At 44.1% G+C, this 19,239-nt stretch overlaps 1 protein-coding gene across 5 annotated transcripts; it reads left to right on the top strand.

The window, feature by feature from the left end:
- Positions 1–490: 490 nt before the first annotated feature.
- Positions 491–17,339, top strand: DYRK3 (dual specificity tyrosine phosphorylation regulated kinase 3). 5 transcript variants are annotated; one of them, XM_032608146.1, is made up of 6 exons: positions 510–728; positions 2,584–2,695; positions 8,765–9,894; positions 11,285–11,354; positions 13,155–13,186; positions 14,941–17,339. In XM_032608146.1, the coding sequence occupies exons 1-6, from the start codon at positions 652–654 to the stop codon at positions 14,948–14,950; spliced, it is 1,431 nt and encodes a 476-aa protein (XP_032464037.1). In that variant the 5' UTR covers positions 510–651; the 3' UTR covers positions 14,951–17,339. The 5 variants fall into 5 exon arrangements, 3 of the variants coding, with proteins under 3 accessions (XP_032464009.1, XP_032464037.1, XP_032464028.1); XR_004346181.1 differs by having other exon boundaries at positions 495–728; positions 8,765–11,129; positions 13,155–17,339; XR_004346182.1 differs by having other exon boundaries at positions 495–728; positions 8,765–11,354.
- The last annotated feature ends 1,900 nt before the right edge of the window (positions 17,340–19,239 follow it).

Here is a 19,239-nt window from a genome sequence, read left to right as displayed (position 1 = left end):
ATTACTATTGGTTTCCTTTGTTAACTTATTACCCTCCGGAGGGACGCCCCTCAGTGAAGTCTGAGAAATTACCCATGTCTTTCGTTCTTATTTTATTCATATTCAAGGGAGGTTTTAGAATTCTAGGCTGCAACTTGCTAAGAGATAGCTGACCGTGAGGTGCCGGCTGCCACTTCTGAGGCAGAAATCGGGAGCTGCTATTTCACAAACCCTCCGTCAGGGCCTTTCTCCCTCCCCAGCCGCGGCCCTCAGGCCTCAGCCAGCGACCAGAGAACCTCAGGCGGCGGGTTCCGAGCCTCCCGCCTCCCACCTTCCGGAGCCAGCTAGAGCTTCCGAGACACGCGCCGCTCAGTGGGGAGAGGCCTCGGCCCCGCCCCTGTGCGTGTCCGCGTAGTTGCGCAGAGGCGTTTCCCGGGGCGTGCCGCGGTTGCTAGGCGACCACACCACTCCCCTTCCAGCCCCTGCTGCCTCTCTGGCTGTTCTCGACCCCAGCCAGTCCCGAGCGACGGCGCGCGGAGTTGCAGTGTGTGCAAGAGAGTGTTAACCGAGGAAACGTCGCGGCCCGGGAGGCAGCCGCCGCAGCGCAGGTGGACGCTGCTCGCCTGACCGTCCAACCGCCGCCCCTCCCTCCGGGGGGTCCCGAGCTGACGGATGGGAGGCACAGCTCGCGGGCCCGGGCGGAAGGATGCGGGGCCGCCAGGAGCCGGACTCCCGCCCCAGCAGCGGAGGTAACGGCGCCGGGGGATAACGGTCTGGGGCGCCCGAGTGAGCCCCTGAAACTGGCAGGCGAGGTCGGGGGGCGTGGATGGACTGGGCTGGAGGTTGAGCGAGCCCCCAAGCAGGAAGGACGAGGGAAGGGGTCTGACTCCCTCCCTGGGACTGGCCCACCCTCTTCCTCTCCATCAGCTCCCCTGCCCCCAGCCCAGCGCGGGAGTGGGCCAGAGCGGAGTTAGGGAAAGAAGAATTCCCACCCTGGGGATTATTTCTGAAGTCCTAGATCGGGGGTATATCGTAAGGAACTCTGAGAAGCTGGGATTTTTTGTGGGGCTTTTTAGCAAACTGGGGGATACAGGGAGCAATACCTTTTCAAATAAGCCCTGTTGCTCAGAGCAGATAACCAAGGGCTTTGCCGTGAGGGGCTCTGCTGAGTAGGGCTTTCTGTGGATCATGTTTTGAGAGATTCTTCACCTTGCATTGTATTTTACACCTTAATGGAGAGTAGGGACCACCTGCCCACTTCATTTGCATGGAGACTACCTTTGGGTAATTTTCTTTGGCTATTTACAGGAAATCTTGTAGGTCTTCAGTTTGTCTTTTTCTCTGTAAATGTGGACGTCTGTCCCATTTTGTTTGTTTTATTCATGCTGTTGGCAAAGAATCAGTCACATCCAGAATTTTCGGTTCTTGTCAATGAAGCAGTTCCCGTTAAAGGTATAATTTTATCAGAATGTAAGCATGTTTTTTAGAAAGAGAACATTCCAAAAATATTTGTAGTGGATTTTCTGTTTGGTTTTTGTTTTTCGTTTTTTTTTCTCTTTGTATTCCTATAACACATCGATTAAGAAAACTCTAGAACTAATTTGACAAAACAGTTTTTATAAGCCACTAAAATATTTCAGCATAGTTTTAAAGATTAAAAAAAATTCTTCCCTTGCAGCTGGCTCATTAACATTGTATTCATAGTCTATCATGTAAAAATGATACAATGAAATGCTGATGTGTGTTACTGGGAAATCCGTGTTCTTGGTGGCAGATGAAATACATTATTCAGAGCCATCTTGTGGATTAAATAAATCCTCTCCGTCTTTTGTGTTCCCTTACAGCGGTGGAGGCACAGTGTTACAGAGCAGAGAAATGATCATTTGGCATTTAGCTTCCACCATCCACCAGAAAATTAAGTGGGTAAAGATGTGGAATCCAGTACATTTTGTAATTTAGAGAATCCCTATAGTATTTGCTGTAGAATTCACTGTATTTTTCTACAAGTTAGATAGATGTTAAGTAGGAAAGTAAATAAATAAAGAGAAAACAGCCCTAAGAAGGCCTTTTATTTCTTGCTTGTGAGACCCAGAAGTGCGTAGACTGGAACTACTCTTCCCTTTACAACATGTGGCCAACGGCTCAGAGAGGAAGGTAGAGTAGCCAGTGGTAGAGCTGAGATTAGAATCCAAGTCTCCGACTTGAAAATACAGTTCTCTGTCTTGTTTGTTTCTTCTGGTTAGCTTTTAGGCTTCAGATTTCAACTAGCCTTCGTTTTCAAGTAGTAAGTTAAATGAGATTCTTTTGATAGCCCCTATTGTTAACAACATTCAGAAAGTAAGACTTATGTTAACGATTTCAAAATATAAACCTAGAAAAGCTGTCCTTTCTTTAAAAATAAAAAAAGGAGGAAAAGTTGGGTTTCCTCTCCTCTGCCAAATACCCCTGTGGTGTGTATTCAGTGCCAAAATGCAGGGTGGACATTTGTTTGTCTTAATTATTCTTTGTAGCAGATATGAAGCAGTTAAGACACAGGGTGTCTTGGAAATACAAATTTATATACTTCAGTTACTGACAGATTTTATCTGTAATCCTTTCAACTAGATTGGGTGATGGTGTCTATGATACCTTCGTGATGATAGATGAAACCAAATGCCCACCCTGTTCAAATGCACTCTGCAATCCTTCTGAACCACCTCTACCCAGAAGACTAAATGTAAGTAAATGAAGTAATTCTTTGAGCTCTAATGGGCCTGGAAAGGAGGAAGTGCTACCTTGAATGGTCAAGGTACAGTTACATCTCACTGGTAACCCAGGCTCTTTTTTATTCACTTTTGGTTTCTCTTGACTTCGAAATAACAATTTCTGTGGTCCAAGTTCAGCTTTTCAGAATGATTTTGATTTGGAGCCCACCTATTCCTTTCAGTCACTGGGGTAGGTAGGGAAAAAAACAACATGCTACTTTTATCTAGATAGTGGTTATTTTTTTAATAGAATGATATGTACAGTATATTATGATGGCTCATTTTAACAAGAACAAGAAACAGAAAATACCTCTGAACTTACAGATCTGCAGATTTTCCCTGCACGATAGAAATGCAGTCCTAGCTTATTAGTATGCTTAAGAGAACCATTTTATAGATCATAAATAGAACTTGAACAATACATTTTGGTTTCGATGCATTTAATCATTTTGGAGCTTGCAGACATTTAGCTTTTGACACCGTTTTACGTTTAAGAGAATAAATTAATTCCCATTCCCTCGGCACTCATGGAGTGGTAGGGAGAGCAGGGTTTGGACAAGTTCCATGATAGGGACACTCTCTCCTGTGACTTTAAAATTTGCTGCATGTATCATCAATGAACAAACTGAATAATTGAGTAGACTAATTTATCAATAATTCTCCTTCATATTTCTGTTTAAGACCTAAAATTATTTCTGTGTAAAAAACTGCTTGCATTTTTCATAGTCCTTCCCAACCATTTGTCAGCTTTTGCCATTGAAAATCAACCCCTGGGGCTTCCCTGTTGGCGCAGTGGTTGAGAGCCCGCCTGCCGATGCAGGGGACATGGGTTCGTGCCCCGGTCCGGGAGGATCCCACATGCCGCGGAACGGCTGGGCCCACGAGCTATGGCCACTGAGCCTGCGCGTCCGGAGCCTGTGCCCCGCAACGGGAGGGGCCCCAACAGTGAGAGGCCCGCATACCGCAAAAAAAAAAAAAAAAAAAAAAAAAAGAAAATCAACCCCTTCACTACTTTCAAGGCTAATAATATTACAAAATACGGGCTACATATATTTGGAAGGCTGGTCACCCTATTTTTTTTTTTTTTTTTTTTATGTTTTTGCGGTACATGGGCCTCTCACTGTTGTGGCCTCTCCCGTTGCGGACCACAGGCTCTGGACGTGGAGGCTCAGCGGCCATGGCTCACGGGCCCAGCCGCTCCGCAGCATGTGGGATCCTCCTGGACGGGGGCACGAACCCGCGTTCCCTGCATCGGCAGGCGAACTCTCAACCACTGCACCACCAGGGAAGCCCTGGTCACCCTATTTTTAATCTCCTTTCTGAAGTGCAGTAAGTTTCCATTCTCCACACGCTTATTTTTTTTAATATGTAAAAACCTCTAAGAGCTCCAGAACCACCTATATACTCCTTGTGTTGACTATCAGATTTCGTGGTTACTTGCTGACAATTAGCACATCTCTCTGGGAAACTTTTATAGTCGGTCATCATGTGACTTAAAGTCCATTTTAACTTCACTTCAGAGTTGGCCAGTGCTAATCACCATATAGTAGGGCAATTAAATTCTATGTTTCAGGATCAAAATGAATTTTTTTACTGTATGGTATTCAGAGTAACACAGCTTGCAAAACACAAATTTTAGATTCTAAACCAATGGTGTCTTTGCAAATTTTGCTGAAAAAAGTGCTTTTGACCTCTTAGTAACACTTATAGTTCATTATGCCATGACTCCATTGCGAGACACTATTGCTCATTTCACAGAGTCCTTTGGCTTCGTTGTTTATCCAAGATGCCCTTACATTCTTGTTGTAAACTATAAATCATCTCCTCATAGGCTTTTATTGGGTTAGCTTTGTGTTGCAGAGATTTAGGGTGGAGAGCGAGGGAGAGGGTGGTGTTCTATATCTGGATGAGAAGGATATTCCTTTTCTGAATTTCTCAGCAAGATCTTTAAGACTTGATTAACACAGTTGAAGGTTCTATTTGAAATGTCAAGAGTGCTCCAAATTGATCAGCTCGGTGCTTTGTGACCCCCTAGAGGGGTGGGATAGGGAGGATGGGAGACGCAAGAGGGAGGAGATATGGGGATATATGTATATGTATAGCTGATTCACTTTGTTATAAAGCAGAAACTAACACACTATTGTAAAGCAATTATACTCCAATACAGGGGTGTTAAAAAAAAAAAAAAGAGTGCTCCAAATTAAAAATGTATATGAAGCATTCTTAAATAAAACATGATTAATCTGGCATCATTTGTCTCTCTGGATATAATTACATAGTTAAAATATTTGAAGTCGATTGCAGACATTGGTCGGTTATTGTGATTATAACCCTAGACTAGAAATATATAGTGTTTTGTAACTACTTTAACATGTGTGAAAATTGTAGATTCTCCTAGAACAATGGAAGGAAGATTTTATTTATAGCACAGCAGACTTGATACATAATTGATTCAGACCAGTATTTGAGTTATTACAGGAAAGGAAAGAAAGCTAAGGCGAGAACCCCTCCCTGTGTGGAAAAATTCCTTTCTGGAATTCTTCAGATTCATTGGAGGTTCAAACCTTGACAGTCCACAGAGGACTAGACCTGAAGTGTCTTGTTCTGTTCTGGGAGCCACACTTGCAGAGAGACATAACGTGCAGCCCATAACGTGTTGAGAACGTGAATAGGATATAGTAAGGCAGCCTGACCCAGGCTGTGTGAGGTGGAGGATGTGATGGGGATGATGAGCCTAGAGAAAAAGCGGTGCAGGCAGGACAGCCCCTATTAGGCATCTGAAGGGCTTTAACGTGGCAATTTGGACACTCCTGTGTAGTTCCAGAGGGCAAAATAAGACTTAATTTGCAGAAAGAGAGATTTAGGCTCACTTTAAGGAAAAACCATGAGTCAGGAAATCCAAATGGCATCCTTAATCTTATTGTAATAGTTCTGTGGAAATTAAATTTCTGTTCTTATTAACATTCTGTACCTGAGACCCTCTCTTTATCACAAACAGAAATGAATACCTCCAGAGCCAGCACAGCCTTACATGTAGGCAGAGTAGGTGAAATACCCAGGGGTGGACCCTGGACCACAAATACCTTTCCTACCAGCTTGTCGTTGATGGCTGCGGGTCCTAGAGAGTCATTCCCTTGGGTTAAGGCATTGAGCTTGTTAAAGGGCAAATATCTCTGGAGAGATAACCCATTAAATTGCATGGCAAGTTGAAAGGAGGTTTTATGTGGGGGAGAAAGTGGGTGAGGTGTTTCCATGCATCCTAAGGGAAGGCTGATTGTGCAGGCCTTCATGGAGCAGAAGGCATAGTTAATGCCAGATGTCTGGTGGAGGGAGTCTGGAGCTGCAGAGGCTGGTACCACAGAGAGAAAAGCTAAGCTAAAAGGGGAAAGGGAGGGTGTATTGGAGTTTTAACAATATACTGAGAATTTTGCCTAATTGTTACCAGTGTTTTTAACATGTTTTATAGTTTCTGAGGGTCTTTCACATATATTATTGATTATAATTTGATTCACACAACATCCTGCAAGGAGGTATTATTATCCACATTTTAAAGATAAAGAAATTGAGGCTAAGAATCTGGGCTAAAGGTTAAGCCTACCCTGTGACCTACAGTTTTGGAGCAGTGTAGCCAGGGCCCCAACCTAGGCCTTCTGACTTCACATTTCTTCAGAATGTGTCCCCAGGACTTCAGCAGTAAATATTTAGATGCATTTAGGTTAGGTAGTAAAAATTTAAGGAAAACTGGTTTAGATGCATGCAAATATTTGGTTTTGTTATGTAAATCTACCTAAAACCAAATAATTATAATTCCCTAGTTCAGCCAAACCTATCTCCTAATAGATTGTAGTGCCTTGAGGTAACCTGTTTTTTGGCACTTTTATAATTGTGAACAATTAGTGCTCATGTGAATGTTAGATGGATGGATGAGACCTTTTTTTTTTTCATCCCTAAAAACAGGAATGGTTATTTGACTTCATTGCTGATAAAAAAAATGTTGCATTATATTTACATTTTAGCAAGGTATTTAGGTTCTGTCTGCAAGCCTATTTTATTTTCTTGACTAATGATAGTTCTCTATTTTGGTATCAGAGATCTTTCCTGGTCCGTGTCTTGCCTCTTTATTTAGAAACTCAATGCCAAAGTATGGCTACCGTCGTACTGGCTGCTTTGCTTATATGTAAGATGGTACAGTGCCTCATTTTTGTAATGGTAGTACTATATAAATGTTTAAATTGGTTAAATGACCTAAAAGAAGCAGGCAGGAACTAATGTCGTGCTTTTATAACTAAATTAGGGGCTGTCTAAAGTATGCCAACACTTAATTATTTTTCTCATCCCTTTTTTTTTTATATTTTCATCTTTTATATTTTTACTTATATAGGTGATGGGTCAGGTGTTGTTTGCTTAGGTTATATTAAAATTCTACTTTTTAAATGGTTGGCCACTTTGGATCATTACCTTATAATTTGTGTTATATTTTAAGAGATCATAAATATAGCTCAGAGCTTCTCTGGAATTATCTACCCCTGATCATAGAGGCTCTCAATCATACAGATCAGGGGTACAGTTATTTAGGGTCTGTTAAGAAAAATAGTTGTTCTTTGAAGTATCCCAGACTTTTTTTTTTTTTTAGTGGTACGCGGGCCTCTCACTGTTGTGGCCTCTCCCGTTGTGGAGCACAGGCTCCGGACGCGCAGGCTCAGCGGCCATGGCTCACTGGCCCAGCCGCTCCGCGGCATGTGGGATCTTCCCAGACCGGGCACAAACCCGTGTCCCCTGCATCGGCAGGCAGGCTCTCAACCACTGCTCCACCAGGGAAGCCCAGCCGGCCTTTTTTTTTCAAACAACAGATTTAGCACTTTTTTTCTTCTTTCCTTCTAGCACATTCTTATATTTTTCTTAGTATTTTTTTTAGTGTTTGGCTTTTTCGTTGTCTTTCCCTCCATCGAGTTTCAAAGAATTGTGTTTCATTTCAGAGGTATTTAATAAATAGAGTTTTATTCTGTGGGTTATTGTTCCTTGCAGGAAAAGGTGATGCCAAATCAAGTAAAAAGAGTTGTATGCCTTTGTCACGTAGGCTTTTGTTGAGGGAGACTAGTGTATGTGTCTATGAGCAAGGGAGGGAGAGAGAAAGGAGACGCTTTGTCTTTAGGAGAGTTTTACAAGAAACACCCTGGGGCCTTAGATTATCACTGCTATTCATCAGATACATAAAGAATTGGCCTTGGTGATCTCAAGAGTTCTCTCTGGATTAGAAATTTTGTGATTCAATGAACTGAGTTAGAAAGATGTGATCATTTATTTGGGGACCCAGGAGTAGACGATGAAGCCTTGGTTGATTCCAGGCCAAGGTCAACGTTCAGCCCTACTGGAGAATAGTACAGGCACTAGGAGAACCTGGTACCAGGTTATGTTAATGTTCTGGACCAAGATTCAGAAGACCTGGGGATCACTTCCTGCCTCTGTCCCTTTATCATTTACAGAATACTTTAATATGTATTAATTTGCTCCTGGTACATGCCCTTAAGATTTGGGAAGATACTTGAAACAGTTTGTAAACAATATAGGACAGTATATATTTAACAAGTGCCAGATTACGTGGTAGACTCGAAAAGCTGCAGTTAAGATGTGAGTGGAGCCATAGTTAGTACGGGCTTGGAGTAGTTCTAAGTGGAAGAGGGAGGACTAGAATTGGGCTTTGAAAGAGCGTAGGATTTGAGTGGATGGGGTGAAAAGATTCTCGGTAGGAAGACATACCAGTTAGAAGGAATCTAGCATGTTTCGGGTATGGTAAGATGATCGTCTTGTTTTGAACAAAGGGGAGGCCTATGTAGCGGGGTTGGGGTGGCCATAGCAGTCAGGGAACCTAAGGATTAACATAAAACGAGTTTCTAGAGACTCCTGCTTTTCTTATCTCACTTTTGGGTCTTTTAACTACACAACTGGCATGTTTTGTTGTTTTGTTCAGTCAGGGGGACGATTCTTTCATTCTTCCACCGTTTTTAGTGACTCTAACATGGATTCACTTCTCTTTGCCGTAGATCACCACTGAGCATTTAACAAGAGATCCTACTCAGCGCTTTCTGAATGGAGGTGAGATGAAGGTAGAACAACTATTTCAAGAATTTGGCAACAGAAGATCTGATACTTTTCAGTCAGATGGCGTCAACGACTCTGAAAAATGCTCTCCTACAGTTTCTCAGGGTAAAAGTTCAGATAGTTTGAATACAGTAAAATCCAGCAGTTCATCCAAAGCACCCAAAGTGTTGCCTCTGACTCCAGAACAAGCGCTGAAGCAATATAAACACCACCTCACTGCTTATGAGAAGCTGGAAATCATCAGTTATCCAGAAATTTACTTTGTGGGTCCAAATGCCAAAAAAAGACATGGAGTTATCGGTGGTCCCAATAATGGGGGTTACGATGATGCAGACGGGGCCTATATTCACGTGCCTCGAGACCATCTAGCTTATCGATACGAGGTGCTGAAAATTATTGGCAAGGGCAGTTTTGGGCAGGTAGCCCGGGTCTATGATCACAAACTTCGGCAGTACGTGGCCCTGAAGATGGTACGCAATGAAAAGCGCTTCCATCGCCAAGCAGCCGAGGAGATCCGGATTTTGGAGCATCTTAAAAAGCAGGATAAAACCGGTAGCATGAACGTCATTCATATGCTGGAAAGTTTCACGTTCCGGAACCATGTTTGCATGGCCTTTGAGTTGCTGAGCATAGACCTTTATGAACTCATTAAAAAAAACAAGTTCCAGGGTTTTAGCATCCAGTTGGTTCGCAAGTTTGCTCAATCCATCTTGCAATCCTTGGATGCTCTCCACAAAAACAAGATCATTCACTGTGACCTGAAGCCAGAAAACATTCTCCTGAAACACCATGGGCGCAGTGCGACTAAGGTCATTGACTTTGGGTCCAGCTGTTTTGAGTACCAGAAGCTTTACACATATATCCAGTCTCGGTTCTACAGAGCTCCAGAGATCATCTTAGGAAGCCGCTACAGCACGCCCATTGACATATGGAGTTTTGGCTGCATCCTTGCAGAACTTTTAACAGGACAGCCTCTCTTCCCTGGAGAGGATGAAGGAGACCAGCTGGCCTGTATGATGGAGCTTCTAGGGATGCCACCACCAAAACTCCTGGAGCAATCCAAACGTGCCAAGTACTTTATTAACTCCAAGGGCCTACCTCGCTACTGTTCTGTGACCACTCAGGCAGATGGGAGGGTTGTGCTTGTGGGAGGTTGTTCACGGAGGGGTAAGAAGCGCGGTCCCCCAGGCAGCAAAGACTGGGGGACAGCACTGAAGGGGTGTGATGATTACTTATTCATAGAGTTTTTGAAAAGGTGTCTTCACTGGGACCCCTCTGCCCGCCTCACCCCAGCTCAAGCACTAAGACACCCTTGGATTAGCAAGTCTGTGCCCAGACCTCTCACCATTGAAAAGGTGTCAGGCAAAAGGGTAGTAAATCCTGCAAACGCTTTCCCGGGCCTGGGTTCCAAGCTGCCTCCAGTTGTAGGAATAGCCAATAAGCTTAAAGCTAACTTAATGTCAGAAACCAGTGGTGGTATACCTCTGTGCAGTGTATTGCCAAAACTGATTAGCTAATGGACAGCTGGTGTGCTCAGAGATGATATGTAGGTATTTTTAATTATCTTGCAAACCTGAAAATGGAAAAAAACCCCAAGCCCATTCATGGATATGGTTTTGGTAGACTAGATATCTTTTTTTAACGAGGCAAAGCATTTTTATATGACTGTAAAAGAACTCTTGAAGGGCTAATTACCTAACCAGCTTGTATTGTCCATCCTGGGATACATAGTAAAAGGCATTTTATAGGTCAGTGCATCTTTTGTTATTATCGTCAGGTGTTCATCAACCTGTGTATTATTCTGTTGGTTTAAATCCGTTTCTCTCAAGGTAGATGATGTACCAGAAAGTATATCCTGAACATTCACTTCTAGTCTCCCTTGGCATCTGTTGCAGAGGGTTAATTTGGGACATGGCCGTAGTTATAGATGAGACTCAAAGCTAGATCTCTGGCACCAGCAGCCTGTCCTGTGGGCTCATGTTAGGTGAAAGGGCTCACAGCAGAGTATGGGGTGGGAGAAGCTCTGGGAAGCTGTGGGTCCCCTAGAAAAGTCTCGTCACTGCCTTCCAAGTGGCTCATTTCTCTGCCCTTCAATCCTGTGATGCATGGTGTTTTTATTGTATGTTGTCGTTACTATTTTTATTTATTATTATTTTGCCACTGGTTTGTTTCCTGGGCACTCAAAGCATTTTACAGACATCTTACCACTTCACAAAGTACTGGCTTTAAAACAAGTCATGCATCCCTCCTCCCATCTCTAAGGAAGATAAAGAAGTTCTTGGCCCCAAATGACCCAGAACGTTAAAGGTAGAATCAGCCTGCAAACTGCAGTTCTGCATTTCCATGGACTCTTTCCGTATAAAAGTGATTGCTATCACATAACCCTATCTACAGCTTCATTGCTTTCGCTCCTCTTTCCAGCTATCTGCCACCTTAATGTGCCACAATTTTCTCACTTTCAGTTTAAACCGAAGACTATTCCCTAGACTGGGAGTGAGCTTCAGATATAAGAAGAAAATCCAGAAACTGGTGGTAATCCATTTCATTTTTTCTCCACTTCAACGTCCTCTCTTTTTCTCTGCTAAGATTTAAACAGTGAGGGCAGGTGATAAAACTACTTGCTAGCCAGATGCCTTATTCAGAAGGACGGTGAAAGGGACAGTAACTAACTCACTGCTGCAGTTTTGCTTTCTTCCCCCTGCCGTGCCTCTACTTCCACCCTCCTCCAAAACAAGAGTCCACCTGAACTCTGTCCTGACAGTGTGTCCTTCAGAGTAGACCGTTGCTTTCTCTAACACTGTTCTCAGGACTATCCAGTTCCATTTTTGTGATAGAATTTAGTCTCTACAGATTCCATAAGGTCGGAACGAGGCTGTTTTTGTCGGACAGCACAGTCACAAAAAGAAGGAAAATGCCATGGGCATGTTACTTAAGGGACTTGTGCCTTAACCAAAAGTATTCCTCACAGCACAGGCTGTGAGAACAAATGTCCAGAGCATGGCCCCAACCTCTCAGGCACAAGGACCACAGGGCAGAGAAGGGTTCAGACTGTGACCTCAGCCTCTTAAAAGGGGGATATCCTGGTACTTCTGGGGACTGAGCAAGTGGACTATTTAAAACCTTAATTATTTCCCCTACCCCTAGTTTAGGGAAGGCAATGGCATATGCAACTCCTTTCAGCCCCCTAACTCCTGCTGAGTGCTCTAACTTACAGAGAAGTTGTGTGAGGCTCCTGCCTTATCTAGGCAGAGCATATGGTGAGGTGGCCTTTCCAGTCGTTATCTGTGTGGGAGACCTGCTCTCTTAAGCAAACTGTGTTGAAAGGACCGCAGCCCCAGACGCATCTGCCACGTGCAGGATTTCGATGTTTGTGTTGTCAGTGAGATGTCTCCTTGGTCAGCCAGCATTGTGTGTGACTTGGGAGAGAAGGGAGCCTGTGGCTGAGGTTGGCATGTGGTCTGTTTTTGTGTAGTGAATGGACCATGAGGTTACGGAACCTGGGCCAAGCGACAGGATATAGACAACCCATGACATTGTACCAATTCTAGAAAGCTCTGGGAGGGTGAATGGGTGTGTTTATGCCTAAATTTGGCAACCTAGAGGGTGACGCAGAGCAGAGTCATTCAAGTTGGCATGACTGTCTTCTGCAGGCCGGTTCAAGTTCGGGGAGAGTGGGCTGCTCTAAAACATGGCATTTGTGCCAGATGGATTTGAGGAGGTTTATGAGTGTGTTTCAAGTTTAGGGACAATTGTAGTTTTTAGAAGCTGTCACCCTTTTTCTAGCCACTGTCAGATTTTTGCTTGGATCCCTGCCCAGCCATAGCACTGAATGACCAAATTGGATCAGAGTTAGTACAGAGATTCAGGCTGTGTCTTACAGTTGCTGGATTGTTCTTCAGCCATTTTATCATTTCAGTTAAACAGGTCAAGTTGGTTGACTTTTTTTTTTTTTAATATTTATTTATTTATTTGGTTGTACAGGGTCTTAGTTGTGGCAGGCGGGCTCCCTAGTTGCAGCTCGTGGGCTCCTTAGTTGCGGCTCGCCGGATCCTTAGTAGCAGCGTGTGGGCTCCTTAGTTGTGGCAGGCAGTCTCCTTAGTTTTGGCTTGCAGGCTTCTTAGTTGTGGCTCACCCGTTCCTTAGTTGCGGCACGCGGGCTCCTTAGTTGTGGCATGCGAATTCTTAGTTGCAGCATGCATGTGGGATCTAGTTCCCTGATCAGGGCTCGAACCTGGGCCCCCTGCATTGGGAGCGTGGGGTCTTAACCACTGTGCCACCAGGAAAGTCCCACCTTCTTTTATTGATTTTTTGTTGTTTTTTTTTTTTTTACAGTGTGGAGTTGGAGAGCAGAAAGGTACTCCAAGGTTTGTTCCTGGGTGTGGGTTTGGGGCTTGGAACTACATTTGTCGAATCACAGTAAATGAAGTAGTATGCAACATCATGAATGAGGAACACTCTGTATTGCTATTTGGAAACTTGATATGAGGCTCCCAATATCAAAATCAATGCAACTTTCTCCAGGGGTCAGCTATTCAGAAAATCTTGGCTTCAATAGAAGGTCTAAGGTATATGGGCATTCAGGAGGATCTGCCCAGTCTTCCAGACAGAAACATTTCCACTATCGTGACAAAGGGATGAGGGCAGTTTGGCTGGGTTGCCTTGTTCCCTGAAGTGTGTGGGTAGAATGGCTTTTGTAGGTAGAGGGCAGGGACAGGGCTGATTCATCTTTGCAACACCCTCACTTGGGAGCAGCAGCCAGCACCTTCCCCACCCTTCACCACCACCATCATCACTCCCTCCTCATCTCACTTGGTTCCTCTGAATCTGGATCCCATGATTGTGTCTCGTTGGCATCCTCAATTCCCCTTCCTCCTTGCCCTTCTCACTGAACTAGCCTCATAATCCCTCAACATGGACCAATTATACATCTGGATTCTCACCTGCATTGTCCACTTTTGGGGGAAAAGATTGTTCAGTTGTGAAAATGGGTATCCCACAGAATACCAGGCAATGAACCTGCAGCATTAACTCATTTGCTACTTCTGCAGGATGGGAGTTATTATCCCCACTAACCAGATAAGAAAACTGAGGCTCGGTTAGTTCTTTTTCGGTGGTAGATTTGAGGAGCATCTTGGGGAGATAGAATTATTTATGCCTTACTTGTTTGTCAGCTAAGAATAGCTGCTGCTATTTTAATTTTATAATGTCAGTGTCTTTTTGACGCCCCACCCATCTTGATTAAATTATCACTTTATTTGGTCAAGATTTTTTGGAGCCAATGAGAAGGATGACAGTAGAAAACAAAAGTGTTTGTTTTCCTTACATCTCTGAAGGTGACAAAATCTGGAAGAGGAAATTAGGGTGAAGTCCCAAGTTTCTGATTGAGCTCTAGGAATGAGGTGGCAGGTTTCTTTATATCATCTGTTATTATCATTGTCACTAGAATACAAAGGTCATTGAATCTTACTGCATGAGTTAGTTTTATCTTTAACCATTCAGCTCTAAGAGAATGCCAGAAACTGTCTGCTAATTGTCTTCCGTGTGTCTTCTCCATATCTTACTTCTGGAGATGATGTTCAGGTTTTTTAAAGATACACTGTTTCTAAGTTGAGAAATGGGAGAAACCGTGTTCTAATGTATTCCTTGACTGATCTGTGAGCACCGCCTTCCCAAAGCCTTGCCAGCTACTACATGGCTTGTCAGCAGTCCTTTGGGTGTTTCCCAAAGTTCACTCCAATTCAGTAAGAGTCAGCAGTGAGGTGTAGCGCACAACAGGGGCTTAGCAGGGAATGCAGAGATGGGTGGGTGATACGGTCCCAGCTCTTCCTGACCCAAACTTGCTGTGACTGACTTTTAGCCAGTCCACTTCAGTGTCTTCACTAGCAGGCAGTGGACTTCTCTTGCTACTCAGAGTGGGCTGTGGGCCAGACCAGCCTCATTAGCATCTCCTGGAAATGCAGAGTGCCGGCCCCATCCTAGGCCGGCCCCATCCTAGACCTTATCAATCAGAATCTGCCCGTTAGTTAACAAGATTCCCAGGGGGTTCACGTGCACATCAAAGTTTGAGAACTGGATTCTGAAATACACACTAACAACCGTCATTCTCCCCTTGCCCCAGGAACGAATAAAGTAGTGAGGAGACTTGGGTTTGACGCCTGACTCCGAATATATTTCATCTCTGACTTGGGCAAGCTGCTTCCTCTGGAGCATCGCAACATTGAGGTGTTTCTCCTGATTCAGGAGAATGCAGCTTAAACGCCCAACACCCACACAACTCTGACCCGACTTTTCTAACGGTAAAGTGAGAAACAAAAGCCAGGCCGCAAAGGATGGAGCGGGGGTCACTGTTTTTCACTTTATTTTAATTTATAGGAAAATTTAAATACAATTCTAGGTGGAACTTTTAAACGTTTTTAAAAAATTACTTGAAAAAAAAAAAGCATTTAAGTCAGATCCATTTGGCTTTCCTTGCAACCTTCCCAAGCTCTTTCCATTCCAAACTGCCATCCAGGCAGGGACTCTTCTCACCCCTCTTATTGATTTTTAAATTTACAAAATCAACCGAGTTTCCAAATTGTTATTGACACAGTACAGAGCTGGGTAGGAATGTTCGTTTTATCTCATTCCTAAAATCATGTTTTTCTTTGAACATGGAAAATTGGCTAACCCAGCTAATACCTGCTCATTTTATTAGACTCCATCCCACTTTCTACCCTCACAGTGATTGATCTGTTCATCGTGTGCTATCACGATTTCTCCTTGTGTTAAGAGTGCAGGCTTTACACGGGCACTCCCATTCATCATGAAGCTCTGAGTTAATCGGTTGTGATGCTACCGAGCATGTGCAGATGATGAGGGTTCGTTTCCATCCGTGTACCAGGAGTGTGCTCGCCTCTTGTCTTCTTTCAAGTTGACCTATGTAGTCAATCTCCCATCTCTTCTTTTTGAGAGAGGGTAATTGGAGAAGGGTTATGTGAGGCCACCTTCTTCTGGTCCGGTATTTGACACTGATAATAATGAAAAGGAAAATGCAACCATAACCTAACTATGATATAAAGATTCTGCTTCTGTCTCCCAGGGGCTCTGTGAAGAAGGAAAGAGTCTAACCCGCATCTCCTTTCCCAGATGAAATTAATTTATGACCATAGTAGTATACTTTATTCCTAGGTGTTTTAAGGTGCGGATTGGGACAGACAGGTTAGCTGGCTAACGTCATTATATTTTAGTTTTCATGACACCGAATCTGTTAAGAACGGGCTTTCTTGCGTGATCAAAAAACGGAACAAAAGATTAAACAAAAATTTCAACTGTGAAACAGTCTGGATCTGTAGCAGCTGGTCATGTTGAAACTTTCTGTTTTGCTGAATTCCTAACTAGGCATAATTAAAGTTAAATGCGAAATTTTAGGTAGCAGCCGATAAATTGTTCTGGGATTTCCTAACAGAATACTGCTACTACTTTAGTGGATCATGGAAAACTCTTTCTCATTTACTTTTGATTATTTCTCTTTCATCTATTATTCAATGTCATGAACACGGAAGTTGGAAGAGTGACAATGATTGTTCCAGACTGCGTCTGTATGCTTTTTCTCCTTTGAGAATTAAGGATAAGAGCTTATCCTTTGAACCAGGTAGAACTGCCGGAACACGCTCTCCTCTGTCTCTTCAGTCTCGCCAGAGGTGACCAGTCTGTACAGCCCTATAACTTAATATGCACAGAGCAACTGCAGGCATCCACAACGTGAACAACCTGGAGTCTTCCAAACAAGGAGAGAGAGGCAAGGCCAGGGATCAGCAAATCAAGGAAGAGTTGTCCTCTGCCAGGAATCAGCCTCTCAGTTTTTAATAATATTTTTCATATCCTCTTTTCAACATAACATGTCCCACTTTCACCTTCAAGCTGTGCTTCCTAAAGCCCAAGATTTTAAAAGAATTTACTTCCAAACCTGGCCTTCAACCAGAATGTGATTAGGGGTAATCCTCTCCAAGTGTCTGTCAAATTATGCCTGCTAATTTCAGCGAGAAAAGTTTTTAAGTGAACCCAACCATGTAAGGACTAAAAGCTCTCTGGTCCCTGAGAGCCATAGCCCCTGAGATAAGCCAGAGCTACAAATATATCGTCTAGACTTTAAAGAAAGGATATGATTCTTAATATAGCTCAGCAACCACTAAGTGAAGCCCAAGCTCTCATAATTTTTTCTATGACAGGAGAAGCCTGCCTGACAGTTGACTCGAAACATTCTCACCCCTTCTGCTACCACAGAAATAAACTAAAAAGAAAGGACTCCCCTAAATCAGGCCAGATGGTGACCTGTGGCTATTTCAGCTCAGGATGTCAGCCTCTAAAGCATCAGGTTTGAATCATTTGGGATCATGGGATTCTATCATTGTTCACTTGAATCTGCTGACACACTTCCTCTGGAAAGCGCAGTTTGGCATGGATGAGTCAGTGTTTTTTTGTTTTTTTTTTTAATTTTAGGTTGTTCGTTTTTTAAAAAATAAAAATTGCTTTGAGAATTTTTCAGCATCTCATTACTGTTTCAAAACCAAGGCTGACAACTTTCCCAGCAGGCCCTGAGTGCTATACTCTGAAATGTTCCCAGTGTGGTAGGCAAGTTATCAATCACGGAATTTTTAGGTCTGTGCTGCAGGTACAGCCTCTCTTAACTTGATGACAATGACAGAGAAAGAAAATGCTCGAAAAAGAAAATATTGGGATGAGAAAAGGAGTGGAATGAGAAACAGCCTTGTAGAGATTCATCCTATAATATCCTTTTAGTTCCCCAGAGCGCCTGTCCATAAGCTCTGGCATTGTTGTAAAGAAGGGAGATGGGGAAACAGGCGCAGTACTCAGGGATGGCCTGCTTCCCGGAGCCCTAACAATCAGCTCTCCCATCAGGAGAGAGTTATCACGTTTACTCTCCTGGGGCCTAAGCTTAGCTTAAGGATGAGGTCTGGCACGCAGTTTAAGGAATGCAGCTTATTTGGGAAGTTTCCGGGGTTTTTGTGTGTGGGTAAGTAAAGCTTAAGGGAACTGAGCAAATGGAAAGGGAAAGAATGTTCTTAGGGGCCCTCAGGCACCTTAGCTGCTGCCTGCTTCTGATTGGCCCTGAGCCCTTCCTGCCCTGGCAACAGGAGCTAAGTGGACGCGGAAGAACTGCCTTCTGCCACCCTTGAATTGTCCCTTGGATTCTTGAATGGGCTTCCTGCTTTATGAGAGCAGGGCCTAAAGCTAGAAAAGGACCTTCCCATAACTCCCATGAAGCTGCTGCGTGTTAGGAAAACGAACTTCGGCTGGAGAAACTACAGGCCGGGGGGAGTTAAAAGAACATAGCTGTTCAGATTTCCCCATGATCCAGTATGCCCCAAGCCAGGACACTCCTACGGTTTTTTGTTCCATTTAAGGCAAAAGCTTATCAGAGCTTAGAAAAGGCAGTGAAATGGCAATGAGAGCTCAAGGTGTGTTGTCCTTTGCCTTGCAATGTCCGGGAAGGCATCCGTCCAGAGGGACATGAACTGACTGTGGCTAGACGGTGCCAATGCTGAGGGCTGATCTTGACCTTTCTGTAGCATGCGTTTGGGTGCAATGCGCCCTGCTTGTTTACAGAGGCTGCTCAGCCCTGCCTCTGCAAGCGGCTGCTAACAGCTTCTGATGGCAAGCAGACTCGGGACACCCAATCCAAACCACCGCGGAAAATTCTTAATCATCCCTGGGCGGGGAGCCCTGGCCCAAACTAAACTCACCTCTGCCCTTCTGAAGCCCGTCCGTACAGGCCTTCATTGGTGCATGTATTCTCTTGACAGTGACTTACTGAGCAACTGCTGTGTGTGTGAAAAAGTGCACTCGAGTGGCATTTGCCAGGGATGGAGCGCGCCAGCAGCACTGTCGACTGTTCAGAATTTTAAAAAGCCAGGCAGTGGAGTTAGAGAAAATGCCAAGTTATCCACAGTCCGTTCTGGTTTTAAAATTTGAATAAATCTGCAAGTGAATGGGGTGGGAAGGGGAGAGAGTTTCAGAAGAGAATGTTCTGAGTCTGCCGAGAGTTGGAGTCTTGTGTTCGGAGCTGAAGGCTGAGGAGGAAAGATGGTGTAGAGACACGCTATCCCCTTGCTACGTGGCTCTCACTTCCCTCTGTTTCTGACCTTGAAGATGAGATGGGGTCACCCTCGGGGTTCCTCCGACATGATTTCAGGTCAGGGGTGTGATGCTTGCTGTTCCCTCCTCAAACATCAATTCTATTTCTAAGTTGCCATCCAAAGCAACCCCGGGGGGAGGAGGAAACGGCTGGCACCAGGCTTCCCCACCTCTCTTGCCTCTCTCTCTTTTATTTCGCTCGACAATAAGCTGGCTTGCGTTGCTGTTTTCTCTGGTTGCTAAATCAACATTCTTTACTTCTGTCCCATCATCAAACCCTGTC

This window comes from Phocoena sinus, chromosome 1, assembly GCF_008692025.1.
Source record: "Phocoena sinus isolate mPhoSin1 chromosome 1, mPhoSin1.pri, whole genome shotgun sequence".
Classification (NCBI taxonomy): Eukaryota; Metazoa; Chordata; class Mammalia; order Artiodactyla; family Phocoenidae; genus Phocoena; species Phocoena sinus.
The sequence above is the reverse complement of the archived record's forward strand: the minus strand, read 5'-3'. Positions and strand labels throughout refer to the sequence as shown.